The sequence below is a fragment of the Temnothorax longispinosus genome, chromosome 7, assembly GCF_030848805.1.
Source record: "Temnothorax longispinosus isolate EJ_2023e chromosome 7, Tlon_JGU_v1, whole genome shotgun sequence".
Classification (NCBI taxonomy): Eukaryota; Metazoa; Arthropoda; class Insecta; order Hymenoptera; family Formicidae; genus Temnothorax; species Temnothorax longispinosus.
In genome coordinates, this window is record NC_092364.1 from 12,181,374 (window position 1) to 12,198,676 (window position 17,303).

The 17,303-nt window shown below is 36.9% G+C and overlaps 2 protein-coding genes across 2 annotated transcripts; both read left to right on the forward strand.

The window, feature by feature from the left end:
• The first annotated feature begins 6,961 nt into the window (after window positions 1-6,961).
• Window positions 6,962-8,219, forward strand: LOC139816975 (putative nuclease HARBI1). The gene is made up of 3 exons (XM_071784797.1): window positions 6,962-7,543; window positions 7,663-7,976; window positions 8,132-8,219. The coding sequence occupies exons 1-3, from the start codon at window positions 6,989-6,991 to the stop codon at window positions 8,217-8,219; spliced, it is 957 nt and encodes a 318-aa protein (XP_071640898.1). The 5' UTR covers window positions 6,962-6,988.
• Window positions 8,220-13,198: 4,979 nt separating this feature from the next.
• On the forward strand, window positions 13,199-16,332 carry LOC139816151 (uncharacterized). The gene is made up of 2 exons (XM_071783522.1): window positions 13,199-13,459; window positions 13,877-16,332. Exons 1-2 carry the CDS (start codon window positions 13,237-13,239, stop codon window positions 14,755-14,757), a joined length of 1,104 nt encoding a protein of 367 aa, XP_071639623.1. The 5' UTR covers window positions 13,199-13,236; the 3' UTR covers window positions 14,758-16,332.
• The last annotated feature ends 971 nt before the right edge of the window (window positions 16,333-17,303 follow it).

The window sequence follows — 17,303 nt, forward strand, 5'->3', positions numbered from 1 at the left end:
GGACTTAATTTATCCCGCTTTATCGTTTTTAGTAGAACAGTGTCACTTATATTCAACTCACTTTCTTTCGCTTTGTTTCGCAAATCATATCGCTCTTTACTTTTAAGCTTTTTCCAAGCATCCCTATTTCTAATAGCTTCATCTAGATTATTTCTGATCCCTTGCAATTCTGGCATTTTAGTTTTTATCTTTCAACCGAACATTAGTTCCGCTGGCGAAACCCCTGTCGATGCTTGTGGAGATGAGCGATACATAAGCAGATAATCTAATATCTCTTGTTTCCAGTCTTTTCGTTCGAGCTGTGCAATTTTTATGCGTTTAAGAAGACTGCGATTTTGTCTTTCGACTTCCCCATTCGCTTGGGGCCAGTACGGCGCTACATGAACAAGTTTAATATCGCACCTAGACGTGTATTCCCTCATTTCTTCGCTCGCTAATTGTTTTCCGTTATCAGATATTAACCTATTCGGATAACCATACCTCGCGAATATATGTTTCAATCTATCAATAATTGCTGCCGACGTAATTGATTGCATTATCTCTATTTCATAAAACTTACTGTAATAATCAATAATCACGAATATAAAATCTCCGGAAGGCAAAGGCCCAAGGAGATCCATCGCTATATAAACATTCCCACAAACTATCTGGCAGCGCGTTTGGTTTCAACGGTGAGATATTAGCTGTCTTTTGCACTATTTGGCAGCTCTCACACGTTTTTACAAAGTTTTCCGCATCTTTATCGATTCCTGCCCACCAAACCTTACTTCTTAGCCTATCCTTCATCGCAACAATACCTGGATGTCCCTCATGCGCTATTGATAATACTCGCTTCTTTCGCTTTTCAGGTACAACAATTCTCGTTCCCCGTAACACAACATTATTGTACACACAAAGTTCGTCTTTAATTGCTTTTATCCGCGTACTGGATAATGACTCCTAGTTTCCTGTCGCAATCGCTTGCCTAACTTCACGTAACCACGAATCTTCGCGCGATTCTATTTCCACTTCTTCGATAGACATTGCTCTCGGCACACTCTCTTTTGCAACCCACGCGATAAACAATTCATCCTCACACTTACTTTTCTCCCCCTCGTTATTACCTATTTTTAATAAACGAGATAACGGATCTGCAATATTACTCTTTCCACTTTGTATTTGAACATTTGAAGTCATAGGACCCACCTCTCTATGCGGCTGCATGGCTTTGATCTTGGTGCAAATATACATTCTAAGGCTTTATGGTCTGTGACCAATTCAAACTTAATACCAAAAAGCCAATATTTAAATCTTTCACACGCATAGACAAGTGCTAAAGCTTCTTTTTCCGTCTGTGAATATCTTCTTTCATAATCAGTTAAACTTCGACTCGCAAAGCTTATAATTCGCCATTGTCGATCCTGTTCTTGTGCTAAAACACAACCTATGCCTACCGGGCTAGCATCTGCAACTACTCTAGTTCTCGCATCCGGATTATAAATACCTAGCGTTTCTGCATCCGTCAGCTTATCTTTCAGCGACTGAAATGCGATTTTCTGTGGTTTACCCCACACGAATGGTTCGCTCTTTAATCGTGTAAGCCTTCTTAAAGGTTCGCTAATTGTCGCCATATTTGGAAAAAACGTCGCGCAAAAATTGACCAACCCCAGAAAACTTTTGACTTTTTCTGGCGTTTCGGGTTCTCTGAAGTTCTGTACTGACTCAACTTTCGATCGCATTAATCGGTAACCTGACCCGTTTACTATAAATCCCAAAAATTCAATCTCCTTAACCGCAAAAACGCATTTATTTTTATTAAGTGTCAAGCCCTTCTCTAATGCTAGGTCTACAATGCGAGTCGTAAAGTCGTGAGTCGTAAGAATTGACCAATCACAGTCGATTATTCTCCTCAAATTCGATTGTGATTGGTCAATTCTTACGACTCACGACTTTACGATTCGCATTGTAGACCTAGGCTAAGAGTCTATCAAGCACTTTCTGAAGTTTCCGATTATGATCTTCTAAATTCTTTCCATAAACCACAATATCGTCTGCACTATTTATTGCACCCTCTAGATCTCGTAAAATCTCTTCCAATGTTTCTTGAAAAATTTCCGGCGCACAGTTTAAACCGAAAACTAACCTCTTAGATCTAAATAGACCACAATCCGTACTAAACGTAGTAATACTTTGCGTATCTTCATCAAACTCAATTTGATTAAATGCTCCTCGAATATCTAATTTTGAGAAACATTTCGCTCCTCTTACTTTATCAAGTAGTTCTACAAATACAGGTAACGGGCTTCGTTGACGAGTTATTGCCTCGTTTACTTCACGTAAATCTAAACAAAGACGTATTTCTCCCGACCTTTTAACTATCGGTACTATTGGAGATACCCAGGGCGTCGGCCCTTTTACTCTTTCAATAATATCATTACGTAACAATTTCTCTATCTCTTGTTTAACCAAATCACGCATTTTATAAGGCAATCTTCTCCGCGGCTGAGCAACTGGTTTCACCGAACTATTTATCGGAATTTTAAGCTGAAAATCTTTCAATTTCCCTATACCCTCGAAAAGTTTATTATCTAACTTAACGTCGCATTTAATATTCTCAATCTGATTAATCTGCAAGTGTACTCCGACATCTAAAATACTTAACTCTTTTGCCGTTTGAACACCTAAGAGCGGTTGTCCTTCACCTCGGAATACTTTAAAAATTGCCCGTGCGATTTTATTGCTGATCTTTATCTCACAATCAAATTCACCGAAAATCTCTAATCCGTCTTTTTTTCCGTATGGAAATGCGGTTTTATTAACCTTACGCGATATACACTTTATTCCTTTCGACTTTAATGATTCCCATGTATTACATCGGGCTACACACCATAATATTACATCGAGATCCCGAATCAACTAAAAGATCAATTTCTATTCCCCCTACAGTCGCTGATATTACCTCTCCGTGTTCTAATACACATATCTTATCTCTTAAGGCGAACGCATATTCGTCGTCGTCTCTGTCAGCGGCGTCGCCATCTAGCTGCTTCACCGTAGTTGACTTTCTTTCCTCCTTGTTGGCGCTGCTGTTCGTCTTAACTTCCTTCTTGTCCCGCTTGTCCGAACCGTCGCCATGTTTGTCTGCTTGATCTCGATATGTTCTGCACATCGCTGCGAAATGACCCTTTTTACAGCACTTCGTACACTCCTTGTTTCTAGCCGGACACTTCTCGTCTGATTGTGCATGTCCTCGATAACCACATCTGTAGCACTTAATACCACTGGAACTGGAACTGTCTGATTTTCCTCGTGCGTTCTCCCTTTTTGTTGTAATCCGTGCCACTACGTTATTTCCTATAGCTTTTGTCTGGACCGATGCCGTCTCGAACGCCTGTGCAATTTCCATCGCTTCTTTTAACTCGATGTCACCTTTTTCTAATATACGCTTCCTCACTTCCATTGAACGACCTTTCTCAATAATTTGATTGCAAATTTTTGTGTCCATAGAAGCGAATTTGCAATACTTTGCTTGCTGACGCAACCGTGTGTTACAAATTGACCGACCGTTTCGTCTTCTTTCTGCGCCATATTTCTAAAAAGGTGTCGCTCGTACGTCGTGTTTAATTTTGGCCTGAAGTAATCCGTTAGCACTTTCTCAGTTTTTTCGTATGGATCCTCGTTTCCTATCACCACGTCGCAGTCTGGAATAGCGTAGAATATGTCTTGTAGATCCATCCCGCCATGATGTAAAAGCATATAGTTTTCTTCCTCTGCGTCTCGGTTATATTTTTACTCAGCAGAAAAAGTTCGAAGCCTCTGAGCCATCTCTCCCATCTCGGATATATGCCGTATTGATCCTCGTTCGGATTAAACGCTGCAATACTCGACTCGCCTGCCATGACGTCGTCCTTATTAGTTTTTCCTCGTCGCCAATGTTATACTTGGGATGGCCGGGGTAACTTATTAACAACACTATACGTAATTGAATACTCGTTCTTTATTCGGAAGTTCACTGCTCGCTGTCTCGTGTGTTAATGCTCCCGTCCGTTACTCTAGCAACGCCATCTCACGCTTACTCACTTACATACATATTTTAGGGCTTATACATATGTAACACCACACGATCAATCAAAGAAGCTCTAAAACTGTTGATGGGATGGTTTTTGAGGTCGTTGATTACAAAACTGAAGTAAAAATTCTAAAATTCAAGATAGCGGATCAAATATGGCGACCAAAACCGCAACGGCACCTTCCTATGTTCCGTAAGGCTGCTCGAATGGGCACTGGTTACGAATCAGCTACCAAAATTGAAAATTCAAGCATTTTCCAGTTAAAGTAAGACTAAGCGTTGTCCGACCAGTTAAGGCAAGACTAAGGTACGGTCCAGCCGGTTGAGGCAAAACCAGAGCGTGGTGCGTCACGGTAGAACGCGGCGAAAACGGTTGCGCTCGCGAAAGATTTTGAAGCGCGACGTGAAAACGAGAGGAATCGCCAAGCGGAGCGCGGAGTAACGGCTGCGTTACGCGCACGGTCCGCCGACGCTGTCGCTGCCGTCGCGGTCCCTCGCGCGTGAACGAGCGAAGGGTTAAGGCTCCTGGTCCCTGAGCCGAGAACTCTGCGTTGACGGTGGCACCGTACCGTCGCGGCAGAAATAAGAACTCTCTCCTCTCACTCTCTCCAATGGAGAATTCTGTCTTGTGACATGTTGACAACCTATTTTGCGTTGCGTTAAATTTCTTTATTATTCGCTCTGTACTTGTGCTATAACGTTTAACGTATTCGTGAAACTCGTAAAATTGACCGTATGGTAAGATTTGCAAGAAATACATATGCGGAAGGAACATTCTCCACTCCTTTCGATAGTCGAAAACGGCTTGTTTTTCCATATGTTTAGGCTTCGTTTTATGGCTGTTTGTTTATTGTCGAGGGAAAAGGATAGTATCCGGTTAATTTTAGAAGTGTGCTGAAACGATCTATAGTGATTTTTTATTGAAATGTCTTTTTATTTCGGAAAATACCGCAACATAAAATAGGGTAATTTCTCGCCTCGATAGCAAGAAATTCAATATAGCTGCGGTGACTACCCAGGAGCCTTAACGCTCGAATTCGAACCGCGCGACGTACCCCGCGTCTTCGGTTAGCCATCGAGACGATCCGCCGGATGGTCATAGTGCATTCGACGAGGAGCGATAAACGGTGTTTCGATACGGACAATTGTCTGTCGAAGCTCGCTGCCCAGTGAAAGTGTCAGATGTTCCGCGGGACGAAGAGGAAAGACGGTCTGACTCACATGCGGATCGGATCGACGAATGACGCGTCCGTGGATCGGCGATAAGCGGATGAGGGTGCCATTACATGGAGCGCGGAAGCGCAGAAACGCGGAAACGCGGAAGACAAAATTTACTAGATTTCCGTCGATCCGTTCCGTCTGTTTTGATTGCCTTGTATTACATGGAGCACATTTTGAGCGGAAAAGCGGAACGGAAAATTATAAAATATTAATTTTTAACGGTATTTATTGATTAAAATGTTTGTATTCAATAGATAAGCTGAAAAAATAAGCATATTAATAAAAATTGCAATGAATTAAGTGAACACAATTTTAAGAAATGAATACAAATGTCTATTTGTCACTATACTGTTCCGCTTTTCCGCGCAAAGTGTGCTCCATGTAATATAAGGAGAAATAAACTTGCGGGACAAGCGCGTCAAATGTTCGTTCTTTTTCTCTGTACTGTTGCACGCAGATACCTCAGATAGGTTATGTATTTTTATAATATATTCTATCCCGCTTAGAATATTGTGGACATTTCTCCGTGAAATTGGAAAAGTGATTTAATTGTTATAAACTATTCGGTAGAACAAGCGCTAATACATAAGTGCCCTATAGCTGTGACTCCTGGTGCAAACTAGTGGCACGTGCGAAAGACTAAAAAAAAAATATATATATATTAAAAGTATATCATCCCACACAGCATCGAAATATTTCAGAAAACTTTCAAAAAACTGTCAATGAAATATGAAACCTTTCAAAAAAATATTTTAGACATGTTTCAGATATGTTTCAGAAAGCTAAAATGTCCGCCAAGCTGAGATTTCAGAAATGTTTCTGAAATCTCAGAAATATTTCTGAAATAATTCTGAAATGCTTTAGAAATATTTCTGAAATGCTTAAGAAATATCTCTGAAATGCTTAAGAAATACCTCTGAAATGCCTAATAAATATCTCTGAAATGCTTCAGAAATATCTCTGAAATGCTTCGAAAATATCTTTGAAATGTTTCAAAAATATACGGGAAATATTTTAGATACTTTTTCTCATATCAAATTGTTTCGGATCACCCTGTATAGGATCATCCGGAACAATTTCCTGTCCTTCGTAAAACATATTCTTGATCATAGTCATGATTTTGCTTCGCCGAAGGCCTGCTTATATTAGATCCCAACTGAAATTTACTTGCGAGTTAGTCTTACTATTATGCGCCGCCTAACGGCGTCGTTGCATATTTCTCTGAAATGCTTCGTAATATTTCAGTGAAAAGGGTTATAAATGATTTCAATGAAACGTTTCAGAAATACTTCTGAATAATTTCAATGTTACGTTTCAATATTATTGTCCGAGTTATCTTTCGGAAAGCTTTCAATGATATGTATTTTAGACATTACGTACGAAATATTTTTCTAAAATGTTTCGTAATATTTCAGAAATATTTCAGTGAAAAGGGTCATAAATGATTTCGATGAAACGTTTCAGAAATACTTCTGAATGATTTTAATGTTACATTTTAATATTAATTGCCAAGTTATCTTTTGGAAAGCTTTCAGTGATATATGATTTTCATAAAACGTTTCAGAAATATTTCTGAATGATTTCAATTATACATTTCAATATTAATTTTCAAGTTATCTTTCGGAAAGCTTTCTGAAACAAGTTTTGCTGTGTGGGATGGATCCAAATATCATGTTAATGATTATTATGAAGTTTCTCATACAAGCAAGAGATGAACCGATGAGACATGCAGAAATAACAATGAAAAAAGTGACTTCAATGTATTATTTGTACTTGCGTTACAAGAAATTGCAAGACAAAAAGAATCGAAGAATATGGGTACGACCTATTTTTACCGAAGAAAGAAGACTTGCACAAGGTGACAGCAACAATTTACTTGTGGAGATGAGATTGACAGATTCCGAAAAATACTTCAACTATCTCAGAATGTCATCAACAATCTTCAATGAGTTACTCAAGCTTGTTGGACCATTGATCGAAAAACAAACAGTAGTTCGAAAACCAATACCGGCTAGGACGAGATTGGAGGTGACTCTACGTTGGTTGGCATCTGGTGACAGCATGACATCGCTATCATATGCTTATCGCATTGCCCAATGTACACTATCATATCTTATTCCGGAAACGTGTGAAGCAATTTGGCTCTCTCTACAGAAGAAAGTTATAGTTGATTTAACAGAAGAAAATTGGAGTAGGATTGCAGAAGATTTCGAACTGATATGCCAATTTCCACACTGCATAGGCGCTATCGATGGGAAGCATGTCGAAATTCAGGTATGTATATTATGAATTTATTTACAATAATTAAGATTCAATGTATTACACATTAATAATGCAATGACATATGTGAAATGAGAAATATATATAACAAAATAATGGTTTTCAATTTGCAGGCACCGCCTCGTAGTGGCTCATGCTACTACAATTATAAAGGAAGGCACAGCATAAACTTGCTCGCAGTAAGTGATGCCAAGAACCGTTTTATTATTGTGGACATTGGAGCTCAGGGAAGGCAAAGCGACGGAGGTGTTTTCGAAAGCAGCGGATTACCGCATCTACTGGAAACGAATGCTCTCCATTTGCCTCTACCTACACGTCTAAATAATATGGTGCGACGCTTTTTCCCCCGGTCTCGCAATCCGGTGGAGGGCTATCGTGGATTGTCAGCACGCGCAACTAATTCCGACACCAAAAGATTGGGCGCCAGGTGCGACGGATCGCACCACCGTACACAATTATATCTAACGCGATATTCCCGGCAATACCTCAGGGCGTAGGGCTCTTTCAGGGAATTCGGAGAGAGGCGTCACGCAATCAATCACACACAAGAGAATAAATAATAATAACATATGATATATTTAGTCAGGTAGAAGTCACTTGCAACAGAATAACGATAGGTGTAGGTATAATCGGTCTGAGCCTCTCGTATTACCGCAAAAATGTCGGATAGGCTGACGCACGAATGCCGCATAAATAACGCAATAAGTGCACGCGGTAATGTCAAATATTAAACACTGTAGATTAACGCACGCGAAGTTAGATCAACGCAACACATAAACGCAGACGAACACACGAAAGCTTAACATAAGAAACAATTACGATTCAGGTATCGCGGTACCTTGCTTCGAACTCACAACGGACTTACGCCACGAGGCCGACGAACCGACTCGCCGCACCTTCGGTTGCTCCTTCAACGCGCACCCGGGCCACCTCGATTCCGCACGACGCAAAAATTATGGGCGATCTCGCCGTGTCGACCACGCTGGCCGGCGATTGCCCCCGAACACGAAATAAGGACTCGTATCGCAGACGATCCCGCGGCTTGCCACGCGAATCCCGAATTCTCTCGCAAGCACGGAGATTCCGCGGCCCCGCGCCGATCCCGTCGATCTTTCCGTCCCGCCAAACACAATATTCGCCGTCCTCGAGGGCCCGGATACGTTACTCAAATACGAGGGCGAGTGCCCTTCAAATTACATGACCACTCGCGGCTCGCCGTTACCCGCACAACTCGCTCCCGTTATCGCCACGCAAGGCATCACTCTCAATAATATGGCCAAGACGCGACACGAAAATAATAACATAGCTGTTGTATGTTAAATTTACATTGAAATAATAGTCAAATCTTGGTAACACAAGAAAATTTTAACATTTGGACGCACGATTTTTTACTGTGTGTGAACATAATCCCATTATCCTCTGCTTATGCGTATTGAAACCAACAAATTCTAAGCCAATGAAACAGTCGTTAACGCGTTCGAACGGTGCGATAGTTTCAGCATTAAGTCTGCCAGTAGCTATCATAATATCTCTAAAATTAACAGACGTATAAATTACATTAACGAGATTTTCATGGTTAATAATGCGAGACATTCTGCTCTGTGCCCAGCAGAGAGTACTCATATCTCTTTGTACCTGTTATATAAGTAAACATTTAATTAATATTATTTATTATAAAGTATATAATAGAACATCTTAACATACCATCTGCGCAACGTAAGCCGTCTGAACAAGTTTTGATTCTAACGATGGTAATGGTAAATGCCTGTATGATCCCCAAACGTTACCGGAACGTATAACATTGATAGGTAGGTCCAACTGTAGCTGCTTCATGTACAATGGTTCTTGCAAAGAAAATGTAGGCGCTTTGTCATCTTGAATAAATACGCTTCTAATTATTTTGCCGCCTGGTTCTTTTCGCAAACAATTAATAAAACCGAGTAGCCCGCATTCGAAGTCTTCTTCCGAGACGAGAATTATCTCCGTATCTACACCAGTCTCGTTTTGCACATTCATGATTGATTTCAGTTCATCTACCCCCGAAAATTCGTAATTGTTCACATGTACAATCCGCTGGTTTCTCGCAATATTTCGCGATTTTCTTAATAATAAAAGCTTCTTGTCATTTATTTGTTTTTCCAGTATAATATCCAACTCATACATTTTCAGGGATGAATAATCGTAGACCGCCCCGGATTCTTCCAAAGTCAGTAGAAAACCCTGTCGCATTAACAGAGACAGCAACTGTTTGTATAATTTTTTGCTATTTTTTGTTAAAATATCGAAACCAAGGACTATCTCAAACAATTCTCGTCCTTCGACAACTTCGTAATTTTCGTTGTAGAAACGTTGTCGGGCAAAGAAATATTTGGGAATTTCTCGTGGGTCGTCACGAGTTTAGTGTGGTGTCGAATCTGCGGTAAATCATTTAAGATTTCATTAATAAATGGAGAATTTAAATCTTCTAGTACCACTTTGTCACTATCATCGACAAATTCGATAATTTTAACATTTATTATATTGCAACATTCGAGTGCAATGCGTCGACATTCTTATTGCATCTTGCAACGACATATTAGCTAAATCACGATGAGCAACAAATTTGTATTCTTCAAAGCACGGTATTAACTACTTTTTGTCGGCGAGATATAGGTGTAGCCACAGTGCCACAAATTTCTATTATCTTATCCTTCTTGGAATAATTTTACATAAAAAGAGATAAAGAGAAAGAAGGAAGATATTATTATTTTGTTACAAAAAATTTCTTTTAGAATATATTATTATTATTTAATATATTAAATAAAGCGCTTAGACATTTTTTTCTTCGAGCAAATTTAAATTTATTTTAGAATGTATGCAAAAATATCTTTTTAAACGCTATATAAACATGTAGTTAAATTTATATTAATAAATATAGTTAAATATATATATTTACCTTAGTTGTCTATATTATATTTCTAATATAAGAATATATATAAGAAATGACAATACAACTGAATAAATAATTTCTTGGGAAAATTAAGATTCGATATACGCTCATCTGAACTAAAGCGACACGTGAATCGCTTTTCAAATTTTATTTAAAAACCTTTATTTTTATCGGAAATTTTTATTAATAATTTAAACAAGAATATAACATATCTGATTAATATAATGTTTAATGAATGTTAAATAATTTATCGGATCAGTGTAATGTTGAATCATATTATGTTTAATGTATACTTTTATATTAATTATCTATCTATTTATTATAAATTCTAGTCTGTTTAATATGTATATATTCACATAAATATTTATAATAAACAATATTCATGAATGTATTTTATAAAAGTTATAAAATAATAAGATAATAGATTAATACAAAAGGAACATAATAGTGACTGAAAAGAGATTACAATTTGCAATGTAGAATATCAGTATTATTTTTAATGTGAATTTAAAATGTAATAAAATCATAATATAAAAAACAAACACAGCTGATTATGTTCCTAAGAGATAAAAGAAATATAAATTATAACTTCTAGTCATTTTTGCCAAAAATCTTTCTGACAGAAAAAAGCTGTTTGAGGGAAATAACTAATATTTTATTATACATTGAGAAATAATATCTATTGACTAGTAAATATCACAACGACTTTGTATGTTACATCCCAGACATCCATGTTAGTTAAAATATCTATTATAATATATCGGAAACACGTTGTTATTATAGTTTTGGATTATTTTAAAAAAAAAACATAAAATCGCAATTATATACATCTATATCTGATATTAGCACAGGATATTGTGTTAAGTAAGCATATCTAATTGTCATAAAGCATCGTTTTTAATTAGGCGCACAATTTTGATATATAAGCTGCGAATTGTCAGAAATAAATATGCATCTCAAGACAGTTTATGCAGTGACTGAAGCATATAATTTGTACTAAAATTTATTTTTCTCAGTATTTGTCAACAATATTTTCTCTTTATCTTTAAGTTTCTTCCGGTTACTGTGTAATCGTTTATATTTATCTTCTTTCTTTTTATAGATTAAAACTGACAGAGAGTTCTAACATAAGATACTTATGTCCCGGACACCTGAAATGAAAATTGGCATGACATTATTAATACTGCTAATAATTATATTTGGCGACTTAATATTTAATTCCGTCGAGGTGGCTCTTTTTCTAATAAAAATTTAATCAATAAATCACGCATAAGTCAATCGATTTCTATTTAACAAACAGGTAATGTAATACCGATACATTATGATGTCAAGCTGTTAATAAAAACGTCGAGATAAACATAAATTTAACAGCACATACGAAATTATTAGATATCCATAACACAGAGTATTAAAGGCGACGCGACGGACGGTAAGATTACAAGTGATCTTCACATCACTCCACAGTTTTGAGTGAAAAATTTTGCTCTGTTACAGTCATTTATTAGTCGATCTTTAGTGAATCGTGATTTAGTTTACTATAGCTTTCGAGATACGAAATCGTATCACTCCAGTTGAGTAGCCGTTTACTAAAATTAGAGTGACAATCTTCTCTTTTGGAGTAACTATCGCAATTACTCTAATTACCCAATATATTAATAGCAAAACCATTCTATGAAATTTAGAAAGTTTATATACATGCACAGAATATCATACTCCATAACATTGTTTCAAGTCAAGATTTCGGTTGGTTTAAATTCTACGTTATTTCTCGTGTAAAATGTATTATAATATATTTTTACGGTTGTGAGAAAGGTTATTTTTGGAGCTAATTAATTTATTTAATTTTAGCACACAAATTCGCCGCAAAACATTTATAATTTTACAAACATTTTATTAGCAAAAAAAATCCTGCAAACGTTAATCATTAATGGGATTATTGGAGTTTGTACGATAACGTCATAGCTGTTGCGAAAGCGTTAGGTAATAAAAATTGACCTCTTAGCAATTATAAATATTATAAATATCATATATAATTAATTATAATTATATATTATTGAAAAGTGTGGGACCCTCCTATTATCTCAAAAAGAACGCAGTTTCACGGAAAATAACTCGAACAAAAGTTGTAGGAGTCGTAAAGTACTATCTTGTGGTGATAGTACTTTACGACCCCTACAACTTTTGTTCGAGTCTTTTTCCGTGAAAGTGCGTTCTTTTTGAGATAATAGGGGGGTCCCACACTTTTCAAATACTTTGTATAATATTATATATTATAATATAAATGTACATGTAAATATTATATACATATTATAAAAATATAAATATTGTACATATATTATAAAAATATATAAATATTATATATTATAAAAATATATAAATATTATATCTATATTACAAATAATAAATTATAAATATTATAAATAAAAAACAAAACATATTGAAATAAACTGTATACGTTATAAATTTCCCTCAAATTAAAAATAAGGCAATAATTCTTTGTATTAGTAGAAGTATTATATTAACCGTCTCGTTCTCGATGATAGAGAATTAACAATGTAGTACTGCTTGTCAGTGCTTAATTCCACAACGTTTTAGAGTGTAACATATATTCAAATTTGGGGGTTATACCGCCTTTCTATACCTGTTTGTCGCCGTCGCCATCTATCTTCATATTGTTTTGTTGTGTGACGATTTCACGACGTCTTCAACAGTGTAACAGAAAATTATATCAATAAATATCAATAAACGTTTCAGGATTATGTCGAACTCGAAGAAAAGAAAAAGGTCAAGATCTCACTCTCAGGACAGACATAAAAGAGGTCGTAGAGCGGACAAAAAGATGCAGGAGATGCAGGATCAAATAACTAACCTAACAAACATGGTTAGGCAGTTGACCGAAGGCGCCGGAAAGACATCTGTCTCGACACCAAGTCACTCAGATATCCCGCCTCAGTCCAAGACTGGAGAACGAAAGTCCAATGGTAGGTTAAATAGATAATACTCTTCAGTTCCACACGAACGTTGAGTCGTCAAAAACCACACGTTTTTGGCGTTGAGTATCTCGTGAATAAGTTCAACAAGAACAAGAATTCACGAAAACGCACAACAAGTGCTACTCAGGTCTATTTATGCTGTTGAGTTGTCAAAAAGCCACACGTTTTTTGACATTGAGCATCCCGTGAAAAAGTTTCAATAAGAACAAAAATTCACGAAAACGCACAAGTGCTACTCAGATCTGTATGCCAGATATGTATGCCATTAATAAAAAAAAAAAAAAAAAAAACTGATATTTAGTATCTCGTGAAAAAGTTCAATAAGAACAAGATTTCATGAAAATGCACAACAAGTGCTCTGCATTGATCTATCTCTCTATTTCCTCCTTTGTTACTTATTTTCAGATATTATAGTAGAGACAATGACTGAAAAAGAAGACGTGCCCTCTCAAAACGCTTCTGCTTCAGTCGGAGAACAGTCCATAGTCTGTACAGAACAGACTGAGTCAATTGCCAAGGAGGATACCAACAGAGACGAGATCCAAAAACTGCTGGGAATCGATTCTAATGATTCTAAACACTTAAAAATTAACTTTCACGAGGAGTTGAGAGTCACATGGATGAAATGGATGAAAGAGGGGCTCCCAGAGAAGAAAAGAGATCAGATCTTAGAAATTTATTCAAGGAAAGATGAATTTTATACGGAGGCTCCAAAGGTAAACACAGATATTATACCAATACTAACAGATATTGCCAAGAAGAGAGATAAACACTTTGTGGATACTCAAAATTGCGTCGGAACGGCAATCTTAGCCTTGGGCGCTGCAATATCAATGATGTTAGAAGCACCAGAAGATGGTATAGATCAAGAAAAATTTTCTGAACACTTGTGCCATGTAGGCCAACTCTTGTCGGAGATTTTCCACCAACAGTCAGTCACGAGAAAATCCTTTATCACTCCTCTGTTAAACAAGTCGCTCAAACCAACTCTGGACACAACAACCTCAGACGAATGGTTATACTCAGAAAAATTCAGAGATATGGTCAAAGAAGCAAAAGTTATTGAGAAAGCGGTAGTTGGCCTTAAACAACCGGAAAAAACTCACAAGACTCAAGCAGCTCCTCGTAGCCAGGGAAACTGGAAATACCCACCTGCGACCTGGAAGCAGGTGGGAAATTATTACAGACGACCGACGATCAAATTCAGACCCAGGAACCAGGGATTCAAACAGTCTCAACGGAAACCCTCAGCGAGGACGACGAGCCACTCATCGTCGAAGAAGTGAAAGTAAATAGCACAGCTGGTCATCTTCGATATTTTATTAACGCCTGGAAGAAAATTACGGACGATAATTTTATTTTAAACTGTATCAGAGGATACTCAATCCCGTTTAAGGACCATCCGATTCAATCTAAAACCTTGAATGAACCAAGTTGGTCATCAGAACAGATTATAGAAATCAAATCCGCATTAGCTCAATTATTGACAAAAAATGTCATAGAGGAATGCACAGAATCTGATGATCAATTCATCTCCTCTTTCTTCCTCGTTCCAAAACCAGACGGTTCTAATAGGTTTATTATTAATTTAAAGGAATTGAATAAGTTTATAGATCCAGTACATTTTAAGATGGAAGACATTAGATCAGCTAAAGATTTAGTTAGTAAGAATGATTTTATGTGCACTCTAGACTTGAAAGATGCTTATTATTTAGTTCCTGTGAAAGAGAATGATAGAAGGTTTCTAAGATTTTGTTTCGACAAGAAATTATATCAATTTAATTGCTTACCTTTTGGTCTGTGTACAAGTCCATATATTTTTACAAAAATTATGAAACCCGTTATTAATTACTTAAGACTTGCCGGTATTCTATGCATTATTTACCTTGATGATATTTTATTCGTAGAGAATTCAATAAAGAAATGTCGAAACAATGTTAAAAAAGCAATTAGCCTGCTGGAACGACTAGGGTTTATCATAAACTATAAGAAGAGTTGCTTGGTACCCAATCAGAAATGTAAATATCTGGGATTCATAATTAACACAGTAAATTTTTGCTTAGAGTTGGATAACAATAAGAAATGTAAAATTTTGTCTTTGTTAAATAAGTTTCAAGAAAACAATTGGTATAAAATTCGCGAATTTGCACAATTACTGGGTACTTTAAATGCAGCTTGTCCCGCGGTAACCTATGGTGTCATGTACTCTAAACGATTGGAGAGAGAGAAGTTCCTAGCCTTGAAATTTAATGATAACAACTTCGAAGGGAAAATTCGAATTAAAAAAGCTATGTTTGACGATCTTCAATGGTGGAAGAGAAATATTCAAACGGCTTCTAACCCAATTAGAACCCAAAATTATACTCTAGAAATCTTCTCAGACGCATCTCTGACTGGTTGGGGTTGTTTTTGCAATGACATAAGTTCTCATGGCGCATGGAACGAGGAGGAAAGAAAACATCACATCAATTTCTTAGAGTTGTTGGCAGCGTTTTTTGCTCTTAAGTGTTTTGCTTCAGATCTCTCAAACAAAGAAATCTTGTTAAGATTAGATAATACTACAGCCGTCTGTTATATAAACAGAGCAGGTGGCATTCAATTTCCGCATCTAAGTGAGCTTGCAAGAAAAATCTGGCAATGGTGCGAGAGTAGAAAATTGTGGATTCGGGCCTCTTATATTGCTTCCAAGGAAAATGTGGAAGCTGATGCAGCTTCTAGAATCACAAATCTTGATACAGAATGGGAACTATCTGATAGATATTTTAATCAAATTGTTAGAAATTTCGAAAGGCCCTCAGTAGATCTTTTTGCATCTAGAATGAACAAAAAATGTAACATTTTTTACTCTAGATTTCCCGATCCAGACGCATCAGTAGTAGATGCTTTCACAGTTTCTGGAAGAACAAAAAGTTCTACGCTTTTCCTCCTTTCGCACTCATTTTACGCACCTTAAGAAAAATTATTCTTGATCAAGCGGAAGGGGTGGTTGTGGTACCCTTTTGGCCAACACAACCCTGGTATCCTCTATACAAGTCCCTACTAATTTCAAAACTGTTAATTTTTAAACCGGATAAACAGCTTTTAATATCACCTTACAGAGACAAAACACCACATCCTATGGCATCCCACCTTTCCCTGGTGGCAGGGAAATTGTCATATCAGCGATGTTAAGAAAAGGCGTAAGAGAGGACTCAATAAATTTTATGATCAATTCAATTACAAACTCAACGTTGAAACAATACCAAAGCGTATTGAAGATGTGGTGGGAGTTTGCTCATGACAGAGGACTGGACGTTTATAATGCTCCAACCTCAGATATTTTAAGTTTTTTATCAAAAAGGTTCAACGATGGAGCAAGTTACAGCGTAATAAATACAAGCAGATCGGCTATTTCACTTATTTCGTTAAAGGATATCTCTCAAGATGGTCTTATAGCTCGATTTTTGAAAGGAGTTTTTAAACAAAAACCGACTAAACCAAAATATTCCAGTACTTGGGACACAACTCCAGTCTTAATTTATATCGAAAAGCTTCCGCCACTGTCCCAACTAAGGCTTAAAGATGCAGCTGAAAAATTAACAACCTTGTTAGCATTATCGACGGCACACAGACTCCAGACCTTAGCGTTAATTAATATTGACAATATTTCAAAATCTTCATCTGGGATTACAATTAAAATACCAGACTTGATTAAGACATCAAGACCAGGGTCTTTTCAACCTGATCTACATTTACCCTTTTTTAAAACAAAGCCTAGTCTGTGTGTTGCATCCTGTGTTCTGGAATATTTGGAAATCACAAAAGACTTAAGAGATAAAAGTAATAAACGTTT

Excerpts from the sequence above, each read along its gene's own strand:
- LOC139816975 (XM_071784797.1), top strand. The coding sequence starts at position 6,989 with ATGAGACATGCAGAAATAACAATGAAAAAAGTGACTTCAATGTATTAT. Across the intron at positions 7,544-7,662 it reads GGAAGCATGTCGAAATTCAG|GCACCGCCTCGTAGTGGCTC; the intron begins GTATGTATATTA and ends TTCAATTTGCAG. Across the intron at positions 7,977-8,131 it reads ACCAAAAGATTGGGCGCCAG|TCAGGTAGAAGTCACTTGCA; the intron begins GTGCGACGGATC and ends TGATATATTTAG.
- LOC139816151 (XM_071783522.1), top strand. The coding sequence starts at position 13,237 with ATGTCGAACTCGAAGAAAAGAAAAAGGTCAAGATCTCACTCTCAGGAC. Across the intron at positions 13,460-13,876 it reads TGGAGAACGAAAGTCCAATG|ATATTATAGTAGAGACAATG; the intron begins GTAGGTTAAATA and ends ACTTATTTTCAG.